This window comes from Cyrtonyx montezumae, unplaced genomic scaffold, assembly GCF_038088225.1.
Source record: "Cyrtonyx montezumae isolate F1298 unplaced genomic scaffold, pur_monq_1.0 scaffold_2, whole genome shotgun sequence".
Taxonomy (NCBI): Eukaryota; Metazoa; Chordata; class Aves; order Galliformes; family Odontophoridae; genus Cyrtonyx; species Cyrtonyx montezumae.
In genome coordinates, this window is record NW_027071936.1 from 2,985,976 (window position 1) to 3,010,072 (window position 24,097).

General features: G+C 45.7%; 1 protein-coding gene across 6 annotated transcripts in view; it reads right to left on the reverse strand.

Annotated features, from left to right (window-relative positions):
- Window positions 1-10,167, reverse strand: part of RAPGEF2 (Rap guanine nucleotide exchange factor 2) — a 146,000-nt gene extending 135,833 nt beyond the window's left edge. For 4 of the 6 annotated variants that reach the window (XM_065736226.1, XM_065736225.1, XM_065736227.1 and 1 more), the window contains exon 1: window positions 9,847-10,165. In XM_065736226.1, coding sequence (XP_065592298.1) covers window positions 9,847-9,915 — 69 coding nt within the window. In that variant the 5' untranslated portion in view covers window positions 9,916-10,165. Of the gene's footprint in view, window positions 1-5,652; window positions 5,661-9,846 lie in introns of those variants that run through there. The other 2 variants (XM_065736228.1, XM_065736230.1) reach the window with 2 other exon arrangements.
- Window positions 10,168-24,097: the final 13,930 nt, after the last annotated feature.

Below are 24,097 nucleotides of genomic sequence, written 5' to 3' on the forward strand. Positions count from 1 at the left end.
GCTGTGCGAGAAATGAGCTCAGCATTTAAGACCTAGCACTGAAATCCAGCCACCACAGGAGCAGTTATTTCGTCTACAGCATTCGTTGCACTTTTATCCCACATCTTCACTGCCCTCAGAGTTAGCACGCTCTCTCAGGACTAGCTGAAGACAATGTCTTTTGTTTGTACGTGGGATGGGGGAAACTTCTTCCTACTCTTGCATTAGCAAAAGGCCTTATGCATTTCATGACCTTGGGCTTTGTATTCTCGTCCCCTCCAAGACGGGAGAGACAAAGCAACGTTGGTACCAAGACCATGCTCCTAAATAGTTGGTGGAAGGATACAGAATGGCCGAGCATTTCCCCCACTTCATACACATTCCAGTCTAAAATTAAGTCGTTACGACCTTCCAGTACTTAAAGGGAGCTTAAAAACAGGAGGGAAACTAACTTTTACACTGTCTGATAGGGATGGGACATGATGGGGGGAGGGGACGGTTTAACTAAAAGAGGAGAGATTTAGGTTAGACCTTAGGAGGAAATTCTTTTCTCAGAGGGGTGGTGAGGCCCTGGCACAGCTGCCCAGAATGCTGTGGGTGCCCCATCTCTGAAGGGGCCCAAGGCCACGCTGGATGGGACCCTGGGCAGCTGAGCTGGGGGGGGGCAGCCCTGCCCACAACATGGGTTGGGGCTGGCTGGACTTGGAGGTCCCTACCAGCCTGAGACGTTCTATGATTCAATGGTCTGAAACTGCACGTGGGAAACGAGCCCTGCCAAACAGGACCGAGTCCAAGTTCCCATGCCCCCACACCCCAACCCACACGTGGACACTGTTCAAAGCTGTAATGCTTTCCATTAAAGCACTTAGCGTCTCTTGCATTTTAATCCCTTGTATAACTGATGTGGACACCAAGAGATGATGAAAAAAACTGTACTGTTTTTGGAAGCAAAGCAACATAAGCCACAGTCAGCAGAGCCTGAAATCTGCAGAGCTGAGGAGCTGTGCTTCACTGTGGAAAAATACTTTCCGTACAGTTCCTCTCGGGAAGGAGCAGGGAGAGGACATGCCAGAAACCCACAACAAGTAGCATTTCTGGGAGGAAAGCACTTCCTGACCTTAGCTTTCAGATAAATCCAAAACAAGACATCCATAAATAGAAGAAATGAGAAAGAAATCGAGTGAGATATCACATAGCACTTGCACAAAGCGGGATTTTCATTTTTCTTTTAAAATTGGGTACCTCCTTCCTAAAGCAATGTTGTAGCCTCGCCAGCATTAGATGCTGGCACAGCCACCTCCATCACCTCCTAGCTCCACTTACAACAAACTGATTTAGAATCATCTTTTGCTATTCTCAGTAGATTAAATGCAAGCCTATCCACGTGCTCACACAACTCACAAGGTACTCTCATGCTCATTCTACCACACTAACTGCACTTATAGTATAGTTTCAATATTTAATAAGTGCCTCTCAATTGTTGCCACCCTTTGACAGATTCGGCAGAGCTGCCAAGTTCAAGCTGCGTATTTCCTACTGCAACTAAGAGCACCCTGGAACGGCCAGGGTAGGCATTAATTCATTACATGCAGTTTAAAAAGCCATCCTGGGGACTGCATTTTAGCAGCTGTCTGGCTGCAGAGGTGTCAGCTGCATGCCGGCCTGTCCAATTGTGACAAGCACCTTCTAAAAATAAACAGTGGCGTAAGGAGGAGTAAGCGTCGTGAAGCCACTGCCAAGATGGCTTTTTTGAGGGGAAATAAAATTGAAACAAATATATGCAATAAACCAAGATGCCTTATGAAACTACCTACAGTGAAGTACTACTTCACCTAAGAAGCATTTCTAAAGGCCAGGGCAGCCATCGGAACACCTGTGCCAAACAAACCCCCTTTGTTTAAGAGACCCAGTAAGGGAACTCCTGTGCTGAGATGTGGGCCAATGTCAACAGCAAGCCTGCCTGGGTTTATTTAGGTCGTGTCTCTGCAAACTGTGCTACTTTCGTCACAGCTGAATGTTCATTTACCGTCCAGCTAAGACAGACTGCATGAAAAGTTCATTTCTTTTGCATTCACGTAGAACGTTCACTCACCTAAGACCGTTAGACCTTAAAAAGCAAAGTCAGTTCATGAACCCTACACAGTCTAGCATATGCCAATTCAAATGAGGAGGTACTGGGGGACTTCTACGTTTCTCCTACAAGCAGACAATATTTTCTATAACATACTCTGCAGAATGCTTTAAGTAAAGAGGCAATTTCTTCCCACTCCAAAATTAATATACACGAATGAAAGCATAAGCCAAGACCACCAAAGTGTCTCTCTAAGTGCTCTAATAAGAAAAATACCGGAGGCAGTTACTTCAAGGTACAACTACCAACAGGGGTTTAAAAAGGGAAGAACGAGAAGCCATTGAATTATTAGGGCAGAGATTAAACTGTGGCACAAATTTAGGTACAAAGAGTAAGAGAAGGCAGAAATGGAAGAAGGATTCATGCTCCACCTGAGCATTCAGAAACACACCATCTTCCCTCGCAGACCTGCAGCACATGCTGCTGCACACCTCAGGATTCTCTGCTCCTTTCGCTACTAAATGCTGCTCTACAAAGCTAACAAAGCATTTCTGTACACCAGCACATAACCACTATTTTCCCCAAATATCCAGCTGTCTAGGTACTGTTCAGCTACTGAACAGAGTCTTTGCTAAGAGCTGTCCTAAATAAAAGTCTTGCAAGCTTCAAGAGGATTTAGGAGCAATGGAGAGCAGCTATCCATCAGCGCCATGTCTAGCAGAATAAGAGCCAGCAGCACTAAAACAGACGGCTGCCTCAGACACAACAGAGAGGCAATAAACTCCTCTCCTCCCCCTCTGAAAACCTCTGCAGCAATTACTCTTTCCCCAGCATTGCTGCCTCAAATCATTTTTAACAGCCGAGCTTGAGCTGTGTTGCCATCTGACAGCCATCGAGCAGCCTGTGACCAAGGAGCTGGCATCGTCCAAGTAAATCATCACAAATTAAAACAAGACATCAGCCGTAATTAGCAGCTCCCAGCAGTCACAGAGCAGTGCAACGAGGCTGGAAATGCCTTTACCCTCACTACAGCCTTCCTGGTCAGCATGCAGCTCCACACCTGCATCGCACAGGAAGAGATGCTCGGTTCTCAGAGCAGGGTGCTCACAGACGTGATTCTCCAACAGATTTGGTGCAGCACCTAGAAGCAATCAACACACATCGACAGAGAAGGCGAAATGCAACTCAGACAGACACCTTCATAATTATCTTTCTGTAATTCAGAGCGTAAACTGCTTTACACAGTCCTTACTGAGTACTCACTACCCGGGAACATAATTCCAGAACATTCTTAGCCACTGCACCAATAAAGAATAAAACATATTTTTAAGATACATTTGCCACTTATTCCTTTGAGACTACAGCCAAAGAGGAAGCAATCCAATCAAACTGTGCTTCCCTGTACCCTCAACCTGTATGTTATCCACAAGCTGAATGAATATTTTACAAAGGCACGGTCCTAATGCAACTTCAATCAATGGGCCATTTACTACTGCCAGCGGGAAGCGGCCACTCGTTAGCCACCCTCACCAGGAAATCACTACTCAGGTCAAGACCAACAGGGTCTTGATGGGGTTGGAGGAAGCCCCACAACATCAGACATCTCAGCAACACCGCACGCTTCAGCAGCACCAGGCATCCAAAACCCCAGAGACACCAAGGGCCACCATACATCGACGCAACAGAAGGTGAAGGGATGGGTTCCCAACAGGATGAAGCACTTATCTCAATGGCAAACAGAAATACTGTAGGGTCTGTATTGAAGGTATGCCCCAACAGGTAAGAAACAGAAAAGCGTGCATGTCACTCAACACATACGGCAACTAAGTAGGGTGCCTTTACACCTTTTGTTTCCCTCAGAAAGAGCCCCCAGCATCCACTTCTCAGCTGCCTGCAACAGAGCAATGCAAACACAGACAAGAGTCAGTATCAGGCACACAAAGCCTATCAGGCATTAGCATGTTACTCACTCAATGCAGGTACACAAAGATAGTGTTGCTAACCGAGATTCTTACCATTGCTACACAGTAATAAACACCTGCAAAACAGAGAGCTCTCACAAAGGTTTCCTCTGAGGGTAACCTCCAGTAGGGCACATAAAGACAGAAGCAGCTCTTTCAAGAACTACCTTGCATATATGCATCATTAGCTCAAGAAACATTCTGATTTTGGAATCATTTGAGTTGGAAAGGACCCTTAAATGCCATCTAGTCCAACCTCCCCGCGATGAACAGGGACACCTATGGCTCCATCAGGTGCTCAGAGTCCCAGCCAACATGACCTTGGCTGCCCCACCGCGGAGACATCCAGAATACATACTCCTGTAATATTCCTTTTTTTTATCATCATTATTCTTGTAATATACCTGAAGAAAGTGTCTGAAAGCAGAGCCCTGTACACTCTGGAGGTTAGTCTGTTCAGAAGTTCCTACACACAGCCATAAGCATGTACTCTCCACTTTACAACGCAAGCTTTCACATCTTCCACTTGCATCAACAGCAACATTTGGAGCTGGAATCTAAACCACACTACTGCACCACCCAGATCTCAGTAAGGAAAAGCTACACCCTACCTCTTGGAGTAAGTCATTTCTCTTTTGTTCAACTAACAAGATTGTATCACTTATCCTGTTTATATTCTGGCCTCACAAACAGGCAGATCAGCACAAACGAGGCAGCAGAAGACACGGGCATGAGAAACAAAGCCCCTAAACAAGCTTTACCGCTAGGAAAAAATACAACACACCATAAAGCATCCCACCTCCTGCTTCAATAAGCCCAGTCTCAAACAGAAGGCTCTTCCAACTGTATTGGTGGTACAGCCTCAGATCTCCATTGACTGCTTACAAACCACATTCACATAACATCCTCACTTCCCTATGTATTTATTTATTTTTTGGTTAGTAGGACGTGAAGCCTGAATGACTAATGTCAAACTGAAAAGCCTACTAGTAATGTTCCCACCAAGAAATAAAATACAGACGGTGACACAAGGGCATTCCAAAAAAAATAAGGGAAAAATAGGGAAATCTAGTTATCCAGAAAATTATTAATACAGAAAAACTACTTTGCTTTATCAGCGATGAAAAATAAAGGCACTTTTTTTTTCCCCCCACAACCACTGAAATATTTAAACTTCATCTTTTACCTCCAGTGTTTTAATGATATATATACTGCTCATTGTTGTTAGTCAGAATCCCTCAGAACTGCTGAAAACCAGATATTAAATCACTTTTATTCCAGTCAGACAATAGGGAGGCACACAAAGGAATGTATCTACAGATATATGTGCATAACAGAGCTGCACGGAGACTAAACAGCTTATCTCAACCCCAAAACAAAGCCGTAAGGAAAGCTCTGCAACAGAGCTCCCCTCCCTCCTTGTTTTCAGGAGAAGTGGCCAACTCCACAAAGTTCAGCAGCAGCAAAGTGGAGCACCACTTCCACTCTGAGGCTTACTAAAATGCATCCTTTCACACCAGATATACCCAGCAAATTAAATGTGCGACACTGGCGGCAGCGCGCAGGCTGGGCTGCCTCTCACAAAGGCTCTTTGTGGAGCTATCTTTCTGCCAGTGCTCCTTTTGAATTCCCAAACAATACCTTGCAAAAATTAGATCTCCTACTGTGGGAAAGTTCCCGAGGCACAAGCCAAAATACATTTTCTCATGAAGCCCTCAATGAGGAAGTCAGAATTCTTGTACCGTCCGTTCAGCGTACATACGGTTGTTCTTGAAAGACAGCAATAGATCAAGGAGCAGCACCTTGACTCAGGGAAAAAAAAAAATCAAAATGAAAATCAAATCAGGGATTCATCAGAATGAATGAGTAGAGACCACTCATTAATAAAGTGTAAAGTTCTAAAGCCCTAGAACTGAAAAAGCAGTAGCTGCCTTCAAAATACCTTAGCTAATCTCCCCTGTAATTGGTGTAAAATACACAACACATCTTCCGAGAAAACATTTAAATCTTCTTTTCTCCCCCCTCCACAGGTACAAAGTGTTTTCTGCGACAGACTATGGAATGATGTCCCTCCCTCCTGAGGGGGAAAACATGATTCTGGGGAAATGCTTACACACCGCTGATCTATCGCTGCTTCCGTGGCAAGAACAAACTAAGCTCTTTCTGCCTCTGCAGCTCAAGTGATGGATTTGCTTCCAGCCAGCCTCAGCATTCACCGTGCCCACTGCTAAAGCTAAACTGTGAATTCCCAACTTCAAGCTCCCAGTTAGCATGAATTTGTACAGCCAACCCCAGCCACGACCTCCTGATGCAATGAGAAAGCAGGCACGTGTTCAGGATGAGGCTTTGAATCAGCTGTTTCTGCTATGCACATGAAGGTGCTCTCAGCAGTGGGCACACACAGCTGAGAGCAACACACACACACACAGGAATAGCACTGCTATGGGGGAGGATTAATGCAAAATAATAATTCCAACTTCTACACTCTTATCGTTGTCAAAACTCTCAGCAACAAAGGCGTGAATAGCTACGGAGAACGTGTCCTCCTTCAGAGAGGCCTGGAAGTAAAGGGACTCTCTGCAGGAACGTGCAGACAGCGGAGCAGTGTGTTACAGCACAAGCCCGCAGCTTCAGGAAGTGCATGGAAATTTATGGTGGAAGTTCTGAATCAGACATTCCTGAACTTTCCTGACAGACCAAGATGAGTGAGGTCACAGGAAAGAATGCGAGCTAGGCAAGGGCTTGCAGTTGGGGTTACCAGGCACGTGAAGGCCCACCAGTAGGGTTAGGTTTGTTCAATAGGATATTCTGTTACAAAATACTGTGTAGCTGAAGAGTAAACACCATGAGAAAAAGCCCACTCCTACTTCAGAGTGATTCTTGTCATTTGGCACACAGGAGAAACTTGAATCTCTTCTCTTGGGCTGGACTCGCACACGAAGCACTTATCTGCTATGACCCCACTGTTTATTTGCAGATCACTGCAGACAGGAGGAAATGTTCATTTCTGGCTTATCTTGGCGTTGCACACGAACACGCTACGAGTTAAAAATAACACCACTGAAGAGCAAGCTGAAAGATTATTTGGAAAAAGCCAAGGTACATCCTATAATTAAACCACTCCTTCTCCCAAGCAACTGGCACAGGGAACATCTGCCCAGCAGTGACATCCTGCTCCGGTGCCTTCTGGCACGTGACAGCATGCCAGCACTGAGCCCAGGGCACCAGCAGCACCTGCTAGGACAGCCTGGTGCCATCACGCCCCTGTGGCTTCCTACCACTGGAGTGAAGCACATCAAGAGCTTCCAGAAGGAAGCTCGCAGCACCAACCATATATCTAAGGCATACATGCAGCCCTTCCTGCAGACTTCACAGTGAGCCAGAATGTGGAGCTTCCTACATACAGAGCTCCTCGCATACCATGCCATGCAAATGAGCTGCTAGGGCAGAGAGGGATTAGCACTGGGTCTCTTACTGCAAACAAAAAGGAGCCTTCTTTTGGGTTTGTGGGGTTTTTTTTCAGGTTAAACTCCTCCAGTACACAACTGCGTGCTCTCTGAGGTGGTCTACGAAGCTAATAGGAAACGGTTTTGATAGGACTTGAAGCTATAAAATTTCATATAAGATGACATTTGGAGGAAAAAAGAGAAGTAGATTGTTATTAGTCACAGCTCGAGGGCATAAAACCATTTGTAATTTATGAACACTTAGAAGTTAGATTCCCCAAAGTAGTTAAATTAACTTGGCAGTTCGAGTCTTCAAAGAGAAAATGAATAGTTTAATGAAGCAATTAAGAGGAGAGCCATTGTTACACAACAGACGTGCTGAAGTACAGGCTATACTTCCATTTCTTTTCTATTTGGAGTTCTAGTCAACGGAGCATTGAGTTGTAACATGCACAACTCCGCTCCTTGCTCTGAGCCTGAGGTGAAGGCACTGCACTGAACTGGCACAGGACAGAGTCAGATGCAAACTCACATCTCCCTTATTTGAGAGAAGCTGAGCCCAGTGAGTTGGTTAACACGAGCAGGCAGTGCACACGACACTAACGCCGCTGTCATGTTATTTCCTGTACTGACACGAAGACGATATATCTATTTTCTCAGCACTCTGTCAGCTCCCAATGACTTGACCTAATGAGATCCCAAAAGCCAAATGTACGTACCTACACAAGACAGTGTACAAAACAAAAACACAGGGAGAGGAAAGCAGACGGTAAAAAGTCACTTTCATGGAACAAGAAAAAAACAAGGTCCTCATGTCTTCATACAAAACCTTCTTTGGTCTGTTTGTTTTCATTTCACTTGTAGCTATGAGTGATATTTCTGTAATGCAGTTATCATTTCTTTCAAATTCCAACACCACTGCGAGATAAAGCTGAGACTACTTCCAGAGTGGAAAACAAGCACGAGAGGACTGGCCAACAGCATGACTGCAAACAGCGGGTCAGGGGGAGCAGGGGGCCCTCACCTCCCACCAGCTCACTTCCACTGGCAGCACTGGGCAAGCATGCCTGATCCCCAGTTCCCAGCACCCCCAGTGCTTGACCAGGCTGCCTAGAATAGTTAAAGATGCCCCATCCCTGGTGGGTGGCTCTTAGCAGGGGGCTGGAGCTCAATGATCTTTAAGGTCCCTCCCAACCTAAGCCTTTCTATGATTCTGATGACACACTCTAATTTCCCACCAGCCCGATCTATTTGTGGCTTATTTTGGCCAGTCAGCTCTGTGGATTTCAGGGTGGGTTTCTTTTCCTGTGGCAACTGCCACAGCAGGCTTTCAGTCTGCTGATTCTCGAAGTTTTAGCGCGTTAATGCAGCCCTGGCGTTCCCGATTTAGCTCTGTGCCCTTCACACCAGCTTTGTCCCTGCTTTCCAGATGATTTCCTCACTGCACCAGTTCTCACTTGTTCACTGCTCTTTCCAGCTACCCCTGCAGAGAGCGGGGCCTGGCAGGGACAAGGCTCCAGCCTCACCTGGCACGGGCTCACAGCTGTCATGGGGAAGCACTGGCTCCCCAAGCTCAGCTTGGTGGCCCCACAACCTAACCTACTGGTTCCTGAGCAACTGGAGGTGTCCATCCCCACCACCACCACAGCAAGGCTCCCACCCTGAACTGTCCCAGCATGGGGACTCGGCTGCCAGCCTCCCCAGGACACAGCACTTCCAGCGGGCACCGAGGGATCGCGGAGGGACATTGGGAAAGGTCAACCAAGGACAAAAGAGCTCAAAAACACGTTCCAGAAGTAAGTGAAGAAAACAAAATAGCGGGAAGACAAGAAGGTGCGTAAGGAAGACAGGCGAAACACGGCGCCCGTGTGTTTTTCCATGCGAGCTTTTGTTTTCTCACACACATCCCACCAGCACAGGGATAAAAATAACACGACCACAATGACGTCTCTCCAGCGGGAGGAATGACTTATGGGTGCAGGCCGAAACTTAAGGTTTCCTCTTTGCCCCCAGTTTGAAACCGTCGCCAGCCAATGAAAGGCTCGCCAAAATAATCAGCAAAAACATCTCTTCCTAAAAAAAAAAACAGAGAGCAACGAGCTGCCGGGGGAAGAGCCTGCGGGAAATAAGGCAGATGGCAGCAGGACTCGAACTAACTCCTCCGGCCGCGCTAGGGAGGGGATCAGCGCAAAGCCCATTAGCGAGCAGACAGCTGCAGCAGCACCGGGCCGGGAGCTCGCACTGGGGTGCCGGTTTCCAGCTCTCATTAAGCGTCCCATCAGAGCCCGCTGGAAGCGCCCCGAGCCGGGCAGCACGCCCTCGCTTCGCCTCCCCCCCCCACCCCCCAAAAGCGGGCAGACCCGCGCCCCACACCCCGGCAGCCGCCTACCTGAGCGCTCCGCTCCGCCGGGTTCTTCATCACCGCCTGGCGGAAGCTGTTATCCACGTAGGACGCCATCGCGGCGGCGGCTCGGAAGAGGAAAGCAGGGCCGGCCGCGGCCTGGAGCTGCGGCCCGGGGCGAGCGGAGGGAGGCGGCGCGGGGACCCCGGCGGAGCTTCGGCTCAGCAGCGCCGCCGCCCGGATCACACCGCGGCCGAGCCCCGGCGGGATGGAGGCGCCCGGCGGCTCCGCGCTCCCGCTCTACCCGCCGGCCCGCTCCGCCGCATCCCCGCGGGCAGCTCCGCCGCCGCCTCCCATCCGAGCTGCTAGGGGCTCCGCGCCCGGCTCGGCGACGGGGAAGTTGCTGGCTCGGGGAGGCGGGGCCGGGGCGGGGCGGATCGCTTTGTGTGAGCCCGGCAGCGCCGGGTCTAACGCTGTCCCGCCTGACCCAAGCAGCGGGGTGACGGCAGGAGCGGCAGGCTGGGCCCGGCTTGAGCCAAAGCAGGGCCGAGCTCAGCACGGCTGCACGACAGGCAGCCTGGGAAGCCAGCCCCGAGACTCCTTTAAGAGACCGAAATCCCAGAAAGGAGTGCTCGATTGTCCCGAGGGATGTGCTCCCCGAGAACTCACAGCTTCAGAGAGGCAGCTGAAGCCCCACCAGCTGCATGGGGTGACGGCAGCTTTGGCCAAGCCACCTGTTGCCATTCCTTCCATCGCTGACCCCCAGTGACCTGACCAGCTGTCCCCGCACACGAAGGAAGGGAACCAAGGCCCCAAACCAGCGCCTTTTGGGGCTGCCAAGCTTTATTGACCACGCTTGGTGAGAGGAAAGTGCAGTGGCCTCATGGCACGGCTGGTGCTGTTTGTTACCTGACCTGAACATGCCACCAAAGCAGCCCAGCAACACTAGGAGTGGAACTGCTATTAAGGTGTCATTAGTGGCAATGTAAAACTCCTGCTGTGTTTGCTCTCATCAACAATGTCTACCTTTTGCTGATACGTATCGTGCAATGTAAATAACACTGACATGAGGAAATCTGATTGAATTGATTTTCACTCGCTGACATGGATTGACACGTTTGATCATAAGTAAGGTTGCGTCATGTTTATTTCTTGTGAAAATGTATGGACATTGGTATGAAGAAGGCTTTTTTTTTCTTACATGACATACACTTCTGGTTTCGGGAGACAAAACCTTATGCTTTTTAGACACAGTTGACCCTCTAACAAGCCACATCTTCAAACAGTATTCTTCTAAACCTCTTGAAATCCTAAATTTGGTTGATCAACAAAGAACACTCTTCGAGCTAATCCTACTCACACGCGTCAACAAATTATTTTTGCAGCTAATACTGATCATTCTGGGCAGACCACAGGACACAGATAGGCAGAGCTCCGCATCCCAGCCGTATCCTGCTAGTGGTTGCTTAGTAGTAGTTCTTAAGGGAATTCATTTTTTAACTAACAGACTGGAAATATAATGCCTTTGCCCTGAAAAAAAAAAAAAAGTTTTAAGTATTCCTCACATTCATCATCTAGAGAGTATCATTTCTGCAAATTAATCAAGCCTGCAGCTACATGAAAGCGCCAGCTTTTCTGAAGCTCAGCTCACCAACCCAGAGTGCTAGCATTTCCTTTTTTTGTGGGGCACATGTATACGCCAGAGTACCACAGGAATGCAAGGAATGCTCTCCTGGGCTCTTCTCCTCCATCACTTCAGGGCACTGAATATCTCCTGTTACAGACGAGCTCGCCTGACGTGTTCCTATCTCTAAATCAAAACACAGCTACCCACTCCATTTTAATACACAATTACCTTTAATTCCAGACCTATTACCTTTAGCAGCAGAAAGCAAAGTGTTTCACTGCAGTTAATTTCTGTTATCTGTTAGCAGGATACCTGTGATTCACAGTGATACTCAGCGTCAGCTGACACACTTCGGGCAGCTCTGATTACACAGCGATCAGTGCGACAAACCTTGATGGCTATCAGCATATTTCAGTGGCCCGTCACGTGCCACATGACTTCTTAGAGATGACAAGGAATGAAAGCTAGAAAACTATGTTCAAATACATTCAACACTTTCTCAACAGTATTTGAGAACACGTTGTACCTGCTTAGTCTTTCTTCAGCTTTCTGCAAGCAACGCACTGAATTATGCAGATACTCCTCATTCTCTGTGGTGGATACAAGTCTATCCAGAATGTTTGTTTCTCTTGCTGATATTTATAGTAGTTCTTGCATCTGAATAGGAAAAAGAAAGCATCGAATAATCATTAAGATACAGGCTAAGCCCTACTTTTCATGCAAATGTTGATGAAATACAACGTCAAATATGCTTTTGCAGCCTTCACATTCACCGTCTTTCCCATTTTCTGACTTCAACAGTAGATCGCTGTTTTACCACACAGACGTGTATCAGGATCTGCTGTTCATTTCACGTTTCCTTTTTGGTTAAATACACATATATACATGTAAATACAGAAATGCATAGACATAATTTCAGTAAGATATGCACAGATTTCAGTGAGGACATAAACCCATGGATGTCATTTTATCTCCTTTCTCTGGGTGAACTGTCAGTTGCTTGTATCTTCTGAAGGTAAATTGACATAGATCAGTTCCAGTATGCAGAACTGCTTGTCTGCTTCCCAGCTCTCTCCTGGCAGCTCCTCTGCAGTCATAAGAAGCTCCCTTCATAACCGTTTGTGCAGGTGGAATGCAAAGGTGAGCAGAGGTGGCCATCCGATGGACCACTCCATGTCTGACCTTGAGAACAAGAGCCTTTCCCACTGCACTGAATAGAATCCAATTCTACTGGATTAGCGAGAGTTGGAGGGGACCTCCAGAGATCATTGAGTCCAAACCCTCTGCCAAAGCAGCTCCCTAGCCCAGGCTGCACAGGTAGGCACCCAGGTGGGTCTTGAACATCTCCAGATCAGGAGACTCCACAAGCCCTCTTCTCATCCTGTAGAAAGAAGCACAGTCATAACACAAGTTGTGTGTCATTATGAGGACGTGTCATGTTAATGCAGTGACCAAAAGTCCTAAGTCAGTTCTTCCTTACTGGTAGGCTTGAGAACAATCTGCCCACAAGGAGAAAGAGTTGTAAATTTTGATTCTTGAGTGCACTCACTGCGTGGTGAGAAAACAGACTAAACCCAGGTCTCTTTGGGATAGATGACACATGCTGACTGATGTAGGTAAAACCTGCAGTCAAATAGCCATCCACAATCTAACACGGGCAGGATTAAAACCATAGGATCATAGAATCCTTAGAGTTGGAAGGGACCTCTGAGGGCCAACTCCCCTGCAATGCACAGGGACACCATGACTACATCAGGTTGCCCAGGCCTTGAAAGTCTCCAGGGACAGGGCACCAACCACATCACTAGGTAACCTGTCCCACAGCCTTACCCTCACTGTAAAAGTTGAGGAGTCATTTCATCTGCTGAGATCTGTTATATCCCAGTTTTGTAAGTTATATGTTCAGCATCACATGCTTCACAGATAAGTAGCATCAAAAATAAGGGAAAAAAATACTTCATTCTTACTCAAGTTTTCATCACTGCACAAACTGGAGTTCAGAGTTACGTTTCTGTGCTTTGTTTTTAAACCAATATATTTCCTGGAAAAAATTGCATACGTATTCTTTCTAAAATAACAGCAATTAATTGAGTTGTTTAAGATAGTCTTTTGAAGTTTCTACAATGTAAACATTACATGATTGCGCTGAAGTATGAAAAGGGGAAATGGTCTGGAAGCCAATCTAGACAGAATTGCTATTTATTCAAAGCCAGCCAAGCCTTTGCAAGAATTTAACTCAAGTATGAACAACAGATAGCCAGATACACATTAATATCCATGATATCACTTTTCATAAAGCACTGAAAGTTGACAAAATTAAACCTGTTCCACTTACAGATCATGCATCACGATTAATAAAACATCCAAATCTCTGCAAGGAAAACGGAACATGAAAGAAGTAGGAATTTCATTTCAGCACAAAGATGTGAAATATTTATAAGTGAAGAATTTGTCATTAACTCTCTTATGAAGACCTTTCACTGCAAATGCGTGGTTTTTTTGTTTTTTGGGTTTTTTTTCCAGTATTAGGATTCTACACCGATTGCCTAATTTTCACTATCAGAAATCATTTTTAAGACAATCAGTTTTACTATGTAAGATTCACGTGTTTGGCTTTTGGTCTATACTAACTCTTAAAAAAAAATATCAAAAACAAACAGATATACCCATAACTCTTGGCATTACCTCAGGGCATTATTTTATTAAAAAGAAATTTACTGCCGGTAGCATTTTTCTGTGATGAATTATTGATTAATTATTCCAGATATTGCCTTTCCTCAGTCAGCCACCAAGCATTGTTTACTGTAGCACTCGATGAGCTCGTGCTGGAACTGCTTCTTGGAACGAATCCCCGAATGCCGCATTCCCCTCATGTTTCACCTCTTTACTCTTGTCATCATGTTCTATAGGAATCAGCCACGCTCTTCCCTACTGACTGCAACACACTGTGCTGTGCTGGGAATGTTCTCCAATATGATACTAACGGCACTCACTACAAGAGCGTTTCCATTTCCACTGCTTTCTAATGACTTTTATAAGCTATTCCATTGCTTCAGAATTAATAACCGTTGGATGAGCTGGATGTTTGCGTGGTTCTGCCTTCTTCTTCCTTCAGTCGCCATTGAGATCTGTTCAAAGCATATGGGGATGTGTAGGTGTGAGCCTAAGTGAACGTCTCTATGCTGTGCATACATATCCTGGCAAAGCATATTCACACCTGTATCACAGTGTGACAAGCACTGGGTACCAATTTAAGTGGATAGAATCAACTTTAAGATCAGTAGAAGCTAAAAATTTAGTATGTTTGTTAATTACAATCAGTGACATCATACTTCATCAATTTGTTCCTTTTTTTCTATTATTATATTTCCAGAAGAAACCATCTAGTAGTACCTGGAACTAAAAAAAAAAAAAAAAAGAATTAAAGCCTAATTTTTCCTTATTCCAGAAAACCTATTTGAGATAGATCAACACCAAAGTAAGCTATCAAAGCAATCTAAACTTACCCTGGAATTGCCTTCAGCAGTGCTGACAGTACAATGATGACATACCTACCCTCATGTATGCAGAGTGCCCTGCTGCATCCATTAACCAAGAACATGTGGATTTGATCACACAAAAGCAAGGGTCCAAAATGTTGTTATCATCAAGTCTGTTGTCCAGATAATAGGTTTATCAGTAATGTCAGTGGTGAAAATTAAGACTTTCTACAAGTCTTTCTTGTAGAAAACTTATAGAGATTCCTGTTTCCACTTGCAACTATCTCTATACAAATTCGGTGATAAATTTGAGTATTACAGCCACCTGAAGAAAGAAATCCATGGTTAATATGGAAACGACATGAAGGAAGTGGCAAAAATAAGCAGCGTAGCACAGGTGACTTGTTACTAACTGTGGGGCAGAAGTTCACACAGCGAGCTACTTGTGTTGCCTGGATCAGTTCCTAAGACAGACTTGAAATAAACGATTACTTTCCTTATATCATTTTGTGTAGATGTCATTATCTTTTCCATTTGTTAAGCAGATAATGCTCTTTAAAGGTTCAGCAGCAGGATGTGATAAACAGCATCTTTGCATTCCTGTAACAACTGATCCTGTCCTGAACATCCACCATCACCATCTCATACCACTACTGCAAAACCAGGTGGGAACCCACTGCTTGCTTCACTTTTGATCTCCAGAACAGATTTACTTAAAAAACAACAGAAATAAATACCCCTCTCACTTTTTGCTGCACGCAGGGGAAGCTGCCAACAGGAGGTATGCAGCCAAGCAAGTATATCTTGTATATGTGGTGTTGTTTTTTTTTTAAGTCAGAATAGAAACTGAAATGTGGAAAGCAACTGTACGAAAGAGGTAGTAGAGATGAAGATTACCCTTTTGTGGGAAGCCAGAAGAACGCTTTGGAAGATGTGGATTTTGAAAGACACGTGAACTCTTTTGTCATGGGGAAGTGCTCTGCTAGGAACTTTTCCTTTTTTTCATGCGTTAACAATTTATAATACTGCTGACATTTTGGCATCTGACTGGCTATTGTAGATAGCCACAGTAAGTATACCCTTGTGTATTAACCCATATTGAATTTTTTGTTTCTCTTCCTTCAGCTCCAGCAAGCTAGAATGAAGCACTGTGTATTTAGCCCTTTGGAGAAGAAAGAAGAAAGTCTCGGTGTACCTCAGAAGTATCCTCCTCCAAATATACTGCAGAGTGGAGACTGGAAACTGCCTGCTCCAGAGTCTACACAATCACATCCATGTGAGGCAGGACACGAGTGGATCCTTTCTCCTGATTCACACAACAGCCCAGGTCCTCAACTAATGAAAACCCACGTTTTTCAAGGAGATCAGCTGGTTCCTGCCTGTGTAAAACAGCTCAGGATCTGCTGCGTGGCTCTGGTTCCTGTTGTGGATGCTGGGAACTTCCATAACATTGCAACAGAGGGTGGGCATGCCCTCTTTCACCTCCAGCTAAAAATACCACACAGTTTAAAACTCCCAGAAAGAGAGATCTCTCTAAGTCGTGCTCAGAAGTGCTGCTGGGAAGGGCTGCAGAACAAACAGCAAAACCATCTTGTCCCTGTTTGTCCAACGGCGACGTCTGTGTCTTGTTAGCAACGCAACAACTCGTGAAATGATAAGTCCCCAGGTTGAAGCTAGCTGTGCGACTTCATTCCGTGGATGCAAGTAGCTTGTAATTTTGCCTGAAGCCTTAGCAATGCTCTTGCATTCAGGATGAAGGGACGCTCTTCTTGCCATGGAGAAAAAGAAATGAAGTAGAAGAGAAAATTTCATCTTTAATTAATCTCCCTTGGTCCCTTGTGCTTTAGAGATAATACCAGCACTCCTGAAGTTAAGTATTCACATGGATATTTGGTTTGTTATATGCAAATAGACTTCCTGAGACTTGAACTCCCTATCATTCTTCACCCACACTCGCCACCGTTAAGGATCCTACTCAACGCACACGTGAATGCAAGCCAGACAGCGGGCTGATACTCCTGGGCAATGTAAATGCAATAGGTTAAAACACTCATCAACACATCGTCAGAGTGCAAAGAGGGGCCCTTCAGATGCCTCCTCCATCCTACCATATTCAGCAGGTGAAGGTGAGCATCTCTGCCTCGCTTGTTTATTCAGGACAAGTGCCACACCATCTTTTATTAAGAATTCCTATGCATGCTCTGAGGCTCACTGAAGGTGCAAAGACCCCTAATGCTGATTATTAAACCCCTTTCCAGAGCTCGCTGATCTAGTTTAGGAACCACGGCTCGCAGTGCGATCTTGTCCCTAGCCGGATTATGGCTGCTGGACGACACTTGAAACATTCATTGGCTCAAACGTGCAAGGTAAAGCATGCCAAGGTAGTCATGCCAATACCAGCTCAGAGGGAATTCATAATTACAAAAAAACCTGCCGTAGCCATAGCTTATTCCAGCCCCCTCACTTAGATGAGATGCAATATTACAAAAACTTTTGCTAGAGCTGAATTCACACTGAGGCTGTTGCTGTTACCGCAGCTACTTTAATTATAATCCTACAGTTCAAACAGGAAAAAAATTATCTCGCCTTCTCCTTTGAACTGAGAAGACAAGCAATTTTTATCACTCTTCCTAATATCACTTCCCTCTGTTTTGGGCTACGACACGAGGCAGCTCCAGATCCTCCATCAAACTTGGGTATCTTTGATGATGCCCTTCGACTCCTGTTCTTCTGTGTTAATTGAAGCTGAGTGCAGTGGGAAATTTGGCCTCACAGCTTTCAGAAGCACTGCATATTTATCTAGTACTACCGTAACCTCAGATACATTTTAATTTTTGATGTCACTAATCACTTCTTCCACATGGAGAGACGTGCTCCCACGGTGAAACCACGTGGTTTTCAGACAGGAGAACATCAGAGAGGAAGCCCAGGGAAGTGTAAAGATTTCCTGTTTTTATAGTGCTCGCTACACAGTGCATCTTTGAACAAGCCACTGACATGCGTCCCTCCTTGTGACGAAGCATATAATAAAACACAGCAACACCTCACAGGACTGTTCCGAGTACTCGAGCTTATAAAGCCCTTTTGAGGATGAAAAGCACCATGTATGTACTGAGCTCTAAGCTCCAGCATGCGGACAAGCTGTGCACATTCAAACCTTTCTAATAACACCCATCTGCATCTTGAATACAAGAAACAAAATCGTTAAGACAGCCCGTCAGTGACCAAGGCCTTTTCATGCAGCTCACCCTACTGTTTGGCCGCTGGCCAGCCCCCAGAGCCCACGGAGGAAAATGGCTCTGGAGGAAGGAATGCACATGTTCAGCAGAGGACAGCTTTTGTGAGCAGTGAGAAAAAGAAAACAAACAGGCAAACACCCTCAGCTGCCAAAGCCCTCTCTGGTACATGGAGGAATGAAGCAAGACAGAAGGGGAGGCAGAAACCACAGTAAGCAGGGGCCTGCTATTCTCACTGAAGCCTCTACGCCCTAAAAGCTGAAACAGAGCACAGTTTTGCTTCAGGATCAGGTGTGCTTTGCACCGAGGACGTCTCACTGTGGACAGGTTGTAAGAAATCAGGCAGGGATTTCCTCAGAGCTCATCTACCATATTTTTAGATAATTTAATCTAGAAAACTTTCTAATCACCCATTAAAATTTTACACACGAGATTTCTCCTCTAATAAATCATAATTTACATTCAGAAATTACTCCTCATTCTAATAGCTTGTCATTATTGAGCAGTTGATTCCAGTCATGATTCACACGTTATCTTTCATTCAAATCCCTGCCATAGCCAAAACGCCCCGAATTAAATATTTAAGCAGCTTTTAATTCGCCTTATCTTGCACCAGATCAATCCAGCATAATTCATCCACTAACACAATCAATAATTGATGTGGCTGCAGTTTGTCTGCACCGGGGCTCTGTCAGTCCTCCTGCAGCTTGCTGGGAGAGCGTGGTGTGTAAGACAAACCAACACACTCTTTTCTCTGCATGCAGTACCAGCTTAAGCACACCTACCAGAGAGCAGCATCGCATGAGGAAGTACAACACCTCTTCAGCTACACTGACACTGGGAACGGCTGCAAGCATCCATGGTGGGTTTTAAGAAAAGAGCAGATATCACACCGAGGGATGTGGTTTACTGTTAAGGTGGTGACGGTTAGACTAGATGGATCTTGGTGGTCTTCATAGAATTAGAATAACTGTGGTTGGAAAGACAAGAGCTGGAAGGAGAACGAAGTCAACCCCAAGGCACACAGTGCTGGGATCTATCAGCGCAGATGCTGACAGGAGGCTGCACACAGCAAGGCCGTGGACTGACTGGGCGGAGGTTTTGTTCTGCTCCCACCCTTGCATGACAGAACATGAAGCCATCCGGCTGCAGGGCAGATGCAGGGAGGAGGAGGAGGTGTGAGGAACGGGAGCAGGCTGCAAAAAATGAGAGAGCAGCCAAGCCAGGCTGGGAGGAGCAGCTGGAGGGTCAGGAGGAGGAGCCAGGAGCAAAATGTGGTTGTGCAAGTAAACCCGTGGTGACTCAGAGACCAGTGTCCACCATCTGACTCAGAACATCAGAATTTGCCACAGTCATGCACAGACAAGCATCCCCAGCAGTGCTCCCTGATGCTTCCCATTGCCCTTTAGGGAAGCTTGGCACACAAATCAGAGCTGTCATGCAGATAGATTGCTCTGAAAGTAATGCCTCCTATGTATTTCCGTGGAAATGACAACAGCTACAAACAGCACAACAACACTGCTTGATAGAGCAAACTCTCAGCTACAAAACTCCATTTTTCAACATCGTAACCACCATTAGCTGTGCATTTTAGTCAGCAATGAACAGGAGTGTGTGCTCATAAAAACCTGCACCAGTGAAGGTGACCCACTGTCACTGCTGGAACACATCACCTACCCCTCACTGTACTCATAGCCACTGTTTGGTCTCCAGAAACATTCAGCAAGCATCAGTGAATGGCAACGGGTGCCATTTTTTTTTCCATACAGCAGAATTCAATAGCACACCTTTGCTCCATGAGCACTTCCGCGTCAGACAGCATTTTGTCAGACTGCCCCTCTGCTGCCATCTGTCACACAGCAACAAAAAGCAACAGGATATTGCTGGGAAGATCCAACCTCTACTGCCATAACACTAACAACTGTCCCTGACTTTGTGGGACAAGGTAATAAAATAAGAGACATTACTTTCAGAGCAGCCCTCGTACGTTCCACTAGAACGTTAAAGAACTTCATGTTACCCTTGATTATTTGTTAATTAGAAGGCTTATCAGCTCAGACGTGGTTGGAAACATGCTGGAAATCTCTGCTGAGCATTTTTAATATTACACATAATGGTGGTGCTGAAGGTTTGTTTTACCCCACAGCAGTCCTTTGGGATCACACACACAGGGACGGCTCGAGCCGTCTCAGGTGTTGACAAATGAAAGAAAAAGAGGAGACAGCAGATGGAATCAGCAGCTGGAGTATCTGCAGAAAATAAGGCAGCTCTGGCAGGCGTGCCAGCAAGGCTTTTGTCTGGGAGCCTCATTCTGTATCTTCTGCTATCATAAAAAAATACTTACTGGGTGAACCAGAGAAGAAGAGCCTCTTCTCTAGAGTTGAAAGACCGGTATGTCCTCACTGAGACCACTTTCAGCAGGTGGAGCGTCCTGAAGATTCACAAGCTGTGTTATAAGTTCATAAGTTCATAAGTTCATAAGGTTGGAAAGGACCTATAAGATCATCTAGTCCAACCATCCTCCTATCACTATCTCTACCCAACTACTAAATTAAGTCCTTTAGCACCTCATCTAAACGCTTCTTGAACAGCGCTAGGGATGGTGCCTCAACCACCTCCCTAGGCAGGCCATTCCAGTGCCTGACCACTCTTTCAGAAAAGAAATGCTTCCTGAGGTCTAATCTAAATCTTCCCTGGCGCAACTTGTGGCCATTCCCTCTCGTCCTGTCATTACTTATCAGGGAGAAGAGGCCTACCCCCTCCTCACCACAACCCCCCTTCAGGAAGTGGTAGAGTGCAATAAGGTCTCCTCTGAGCCTCCTCTTCTCCAGACTAAACAATCCCAGCTCCCTCAGCCGCTCCTCATAAGACTTGTGCTCCAGGCCCCCCACCAGTTTTGTTACCAGCATCTCAGAGAGAAATCCTCCTTGGCAGCAAAGAGTAGGAGAAATCACAGAATCACAGAACTGTAGGGGTCGGAAGGGACCTCCAGAGATGATCAAGTCCAACCCCCTGCCAAAGCAGCTCCCTAGGCCAGGTCGCACAGGCAGGCGTCCAGGCGGGTCTTGAATGTCTCCAGAGAAGGAGACTCCACCACCTCTCTGGGCAGCCAGTTCCTAATAAACCCCTAATAACTACGTCCTTTAAACTCTTGTTTCTTAATGACTCATCATTATGCTTGTCAGTGAGCAGTTTACAGCAGATTTTTCGCACCCAGCAAGACAGAGGCAGCCTCTCTCAAAGTCAGCTCTCTGAGTACACACGCAGGAGTCATCTCCAGGTGCAGCAGCAGAGGCCCCATTAGAACCCAGGGGACAGTAAGTCACAGTGCACAGAACCTGCTGGAGGGGACAGCAGGCCACTGTCCCAGTGGCTCCACCCCTCCTGGTCACACAGGTGCATTGCCTTCACCTGTGCTCCTGCAACTGACTCAGTGCTCACCTCAGGTGATCCATCAGTGGTTCAGGCCTCGATTCAACGGTTTCCATACCCCATGCTGTGCACAAGACATGCACGCAAGCACAGTTGGAGGCGGTGATGAGAACTGGAGACTTTTTCCATTTGGAAAAATTGCTCCACCCAGCAGATCTCATTCATTACTTCAAAACTGTGCCCTGCACCTGCAGATTGATGGAAAACTCTCACAGCACTGGAGGAGGAAGCATGGACCTATTGTGGGGGGCTGAATGAGAACCTCCTGCTGACAGCACGCCAGGATTCCCCACTGGTCCTGGTTAGCCAGTGAGATGCTGTCCTGCTACAACCCCATTTGAATTTCAAATGCACCAGTACAAAAGAGCAGGCTCAAGAATCAAAAGGGACGGACTGAAAAAAAAATAATGTACCTTTATGAGCTGAGTCTGAACTTGTCTTGGAGCCTGCATGTCCATTAAAGTAATCGTCTGCATATTGATTCACACTAACAGTTATTTTAGAGTGATGCAGATTTAGAGACCAGTGAATTTCAATGTACTTGTAATAATTAGACTATAATTGGACGAATGGCTTCAATATTCCACTTCCTCCTTAAAACCTAAAATACTACGAAGAATATTTTGATGGCATACATGGTATTGATATAGAGTACCCAGGTTTCAGTATCATTGCACGTATGAGTCTACGCTCTAGTTACATGCTGCAGTAGCTTCTGCCATGGAGCTACAAGTCATACACACACTGCAGTTTGGGGTCAGATTAAGAACAACTACAGTCTAATATCCTTTCCAAAACGGCCATGAAATTTCATTCGCAATTTTTGCTTTACAGCCTCTTAGCAGTGAAACATGACTCAATTGGGCCATGAACCGTGAACAAGATTTCCCTTTGATGTTTTAAGTCTATTCCTAGCAATTTAATTTTAGTTTTTGCTTTGTGAAATGTTGAGATTGTTCCTCACTCACCTTCCTCACAACAAATATTGTTTAATAGCCCCACTGGCCGTTTCTGAGAGTAGGAGAGAATAAAATGCACTCAGGCTTCCTGAAAAAGTAGAATCCAAACCACTTGCCCTGGTTCCAAATTAGTTTTCAGCTGATAAGGCCAGCGGAGTGGCACAGGTGGTGATGTACATCCACATCAGTCGCTTTCAGAACCTTTTCTCATCTTAACAGATCCTTACACAGGAGTGGTAAGAATGAGGAACCAGAGCAGCACATTATGCACCAGCACTCTATCAAAGAGATATTCCATTATTATTTTTTAATCTAATATCAAGAAGTAAACGGTAAAATTGTTGTTACTCCCAGCAGATGGTGGATTATTCTCTCTTAGGAGCATATGTTTTCTGGGGAAAGCTTTTCTTTTTTTCCTGAGAAACTCATCCTGGAAAGTGGACTCTTCTTGCTGACTGTCCTTAATCAAACAACACTGCAGCACACTGCATTGTGTGACAGCAGCATCGCTCCTGGGAGAGATCTCTGCCAGGCAATTCTGAGACAAGAGTAACAGCCAAGGTTATTTTTAAAGCACCAGAAGTAACTTAATAGTACCAACATAATCACCAATCAAGAATGCACAGCTTGCTATTAGCGACACTGATATCTTGTAAAATGAAAAGCAAGCTGCACCTGATTATTTATAACATTCTCTTGCTTGTAATGGAACAAGCATGTTATTGCAAATTTACAAGTTAGTAGATAGGTTCAAAATTAACATATTACTCGCACGCATTATAGGACTTGTAAGTTAAAGAGGCAAGTATCTATATCTCCAGTCTCTAACATTCCAGATACTGTTTTACTGCCGGTGGTTTGAAGTTACTAACTTTTTAGAAATCACCTTAACTCCTCTAAGATCAAGCAGAATTTATTTCTGCAATACTGTCTGTGAGTATCTTCCTTCTGATTCCAACAGAATATATTACTTGTATAAAAATTTGATGATGATTTGATGAAAAGCCAATAGAAGCAGAGTTTAATGCTACTTGAGGTATGATCTGCAGATACTTTTACCTTTGGAAGACACCTACCCGTGATACATGTCTCTTAACATGCACATAAAGAAGGAAAGCGCTCAAGAAGCAGCACAACAACACAAAGGCCTGATGTTGCACACCCTGCACAGAGTGAGAGCAGTGCACCATTAGATGGAAAGACTTAAGCTGCTCTTTGGCACCTCCTTGCTCGGCTGCAGCTCTAGTACCATGCTTGTGGACAGTCCCACTGGGAAGCACTTGCAGCTGCAGGACACTGCTCGGGGTGCTGATCTCCTCGAGGCGACGCTGCCCTCAGCCCTCCTGACCCCCTGCCCCCAGCTCCCATCTCATGCTATTTGTTTTGGCACAACTGCTTCCCTCCCCCGAGGCCACATGGAAAAATGAGATCAAGGAACTGATGCAAGTTAAAAATAACCGGGGATAAAAACAAACATTTACTGTGTGGTTAAGAAACAGTTGCTGCCGAGCGATGGGCAGACAAGGGAAGGCAGGCAGAGCAGCTGAAGCTGTTGGAGAAATGAAT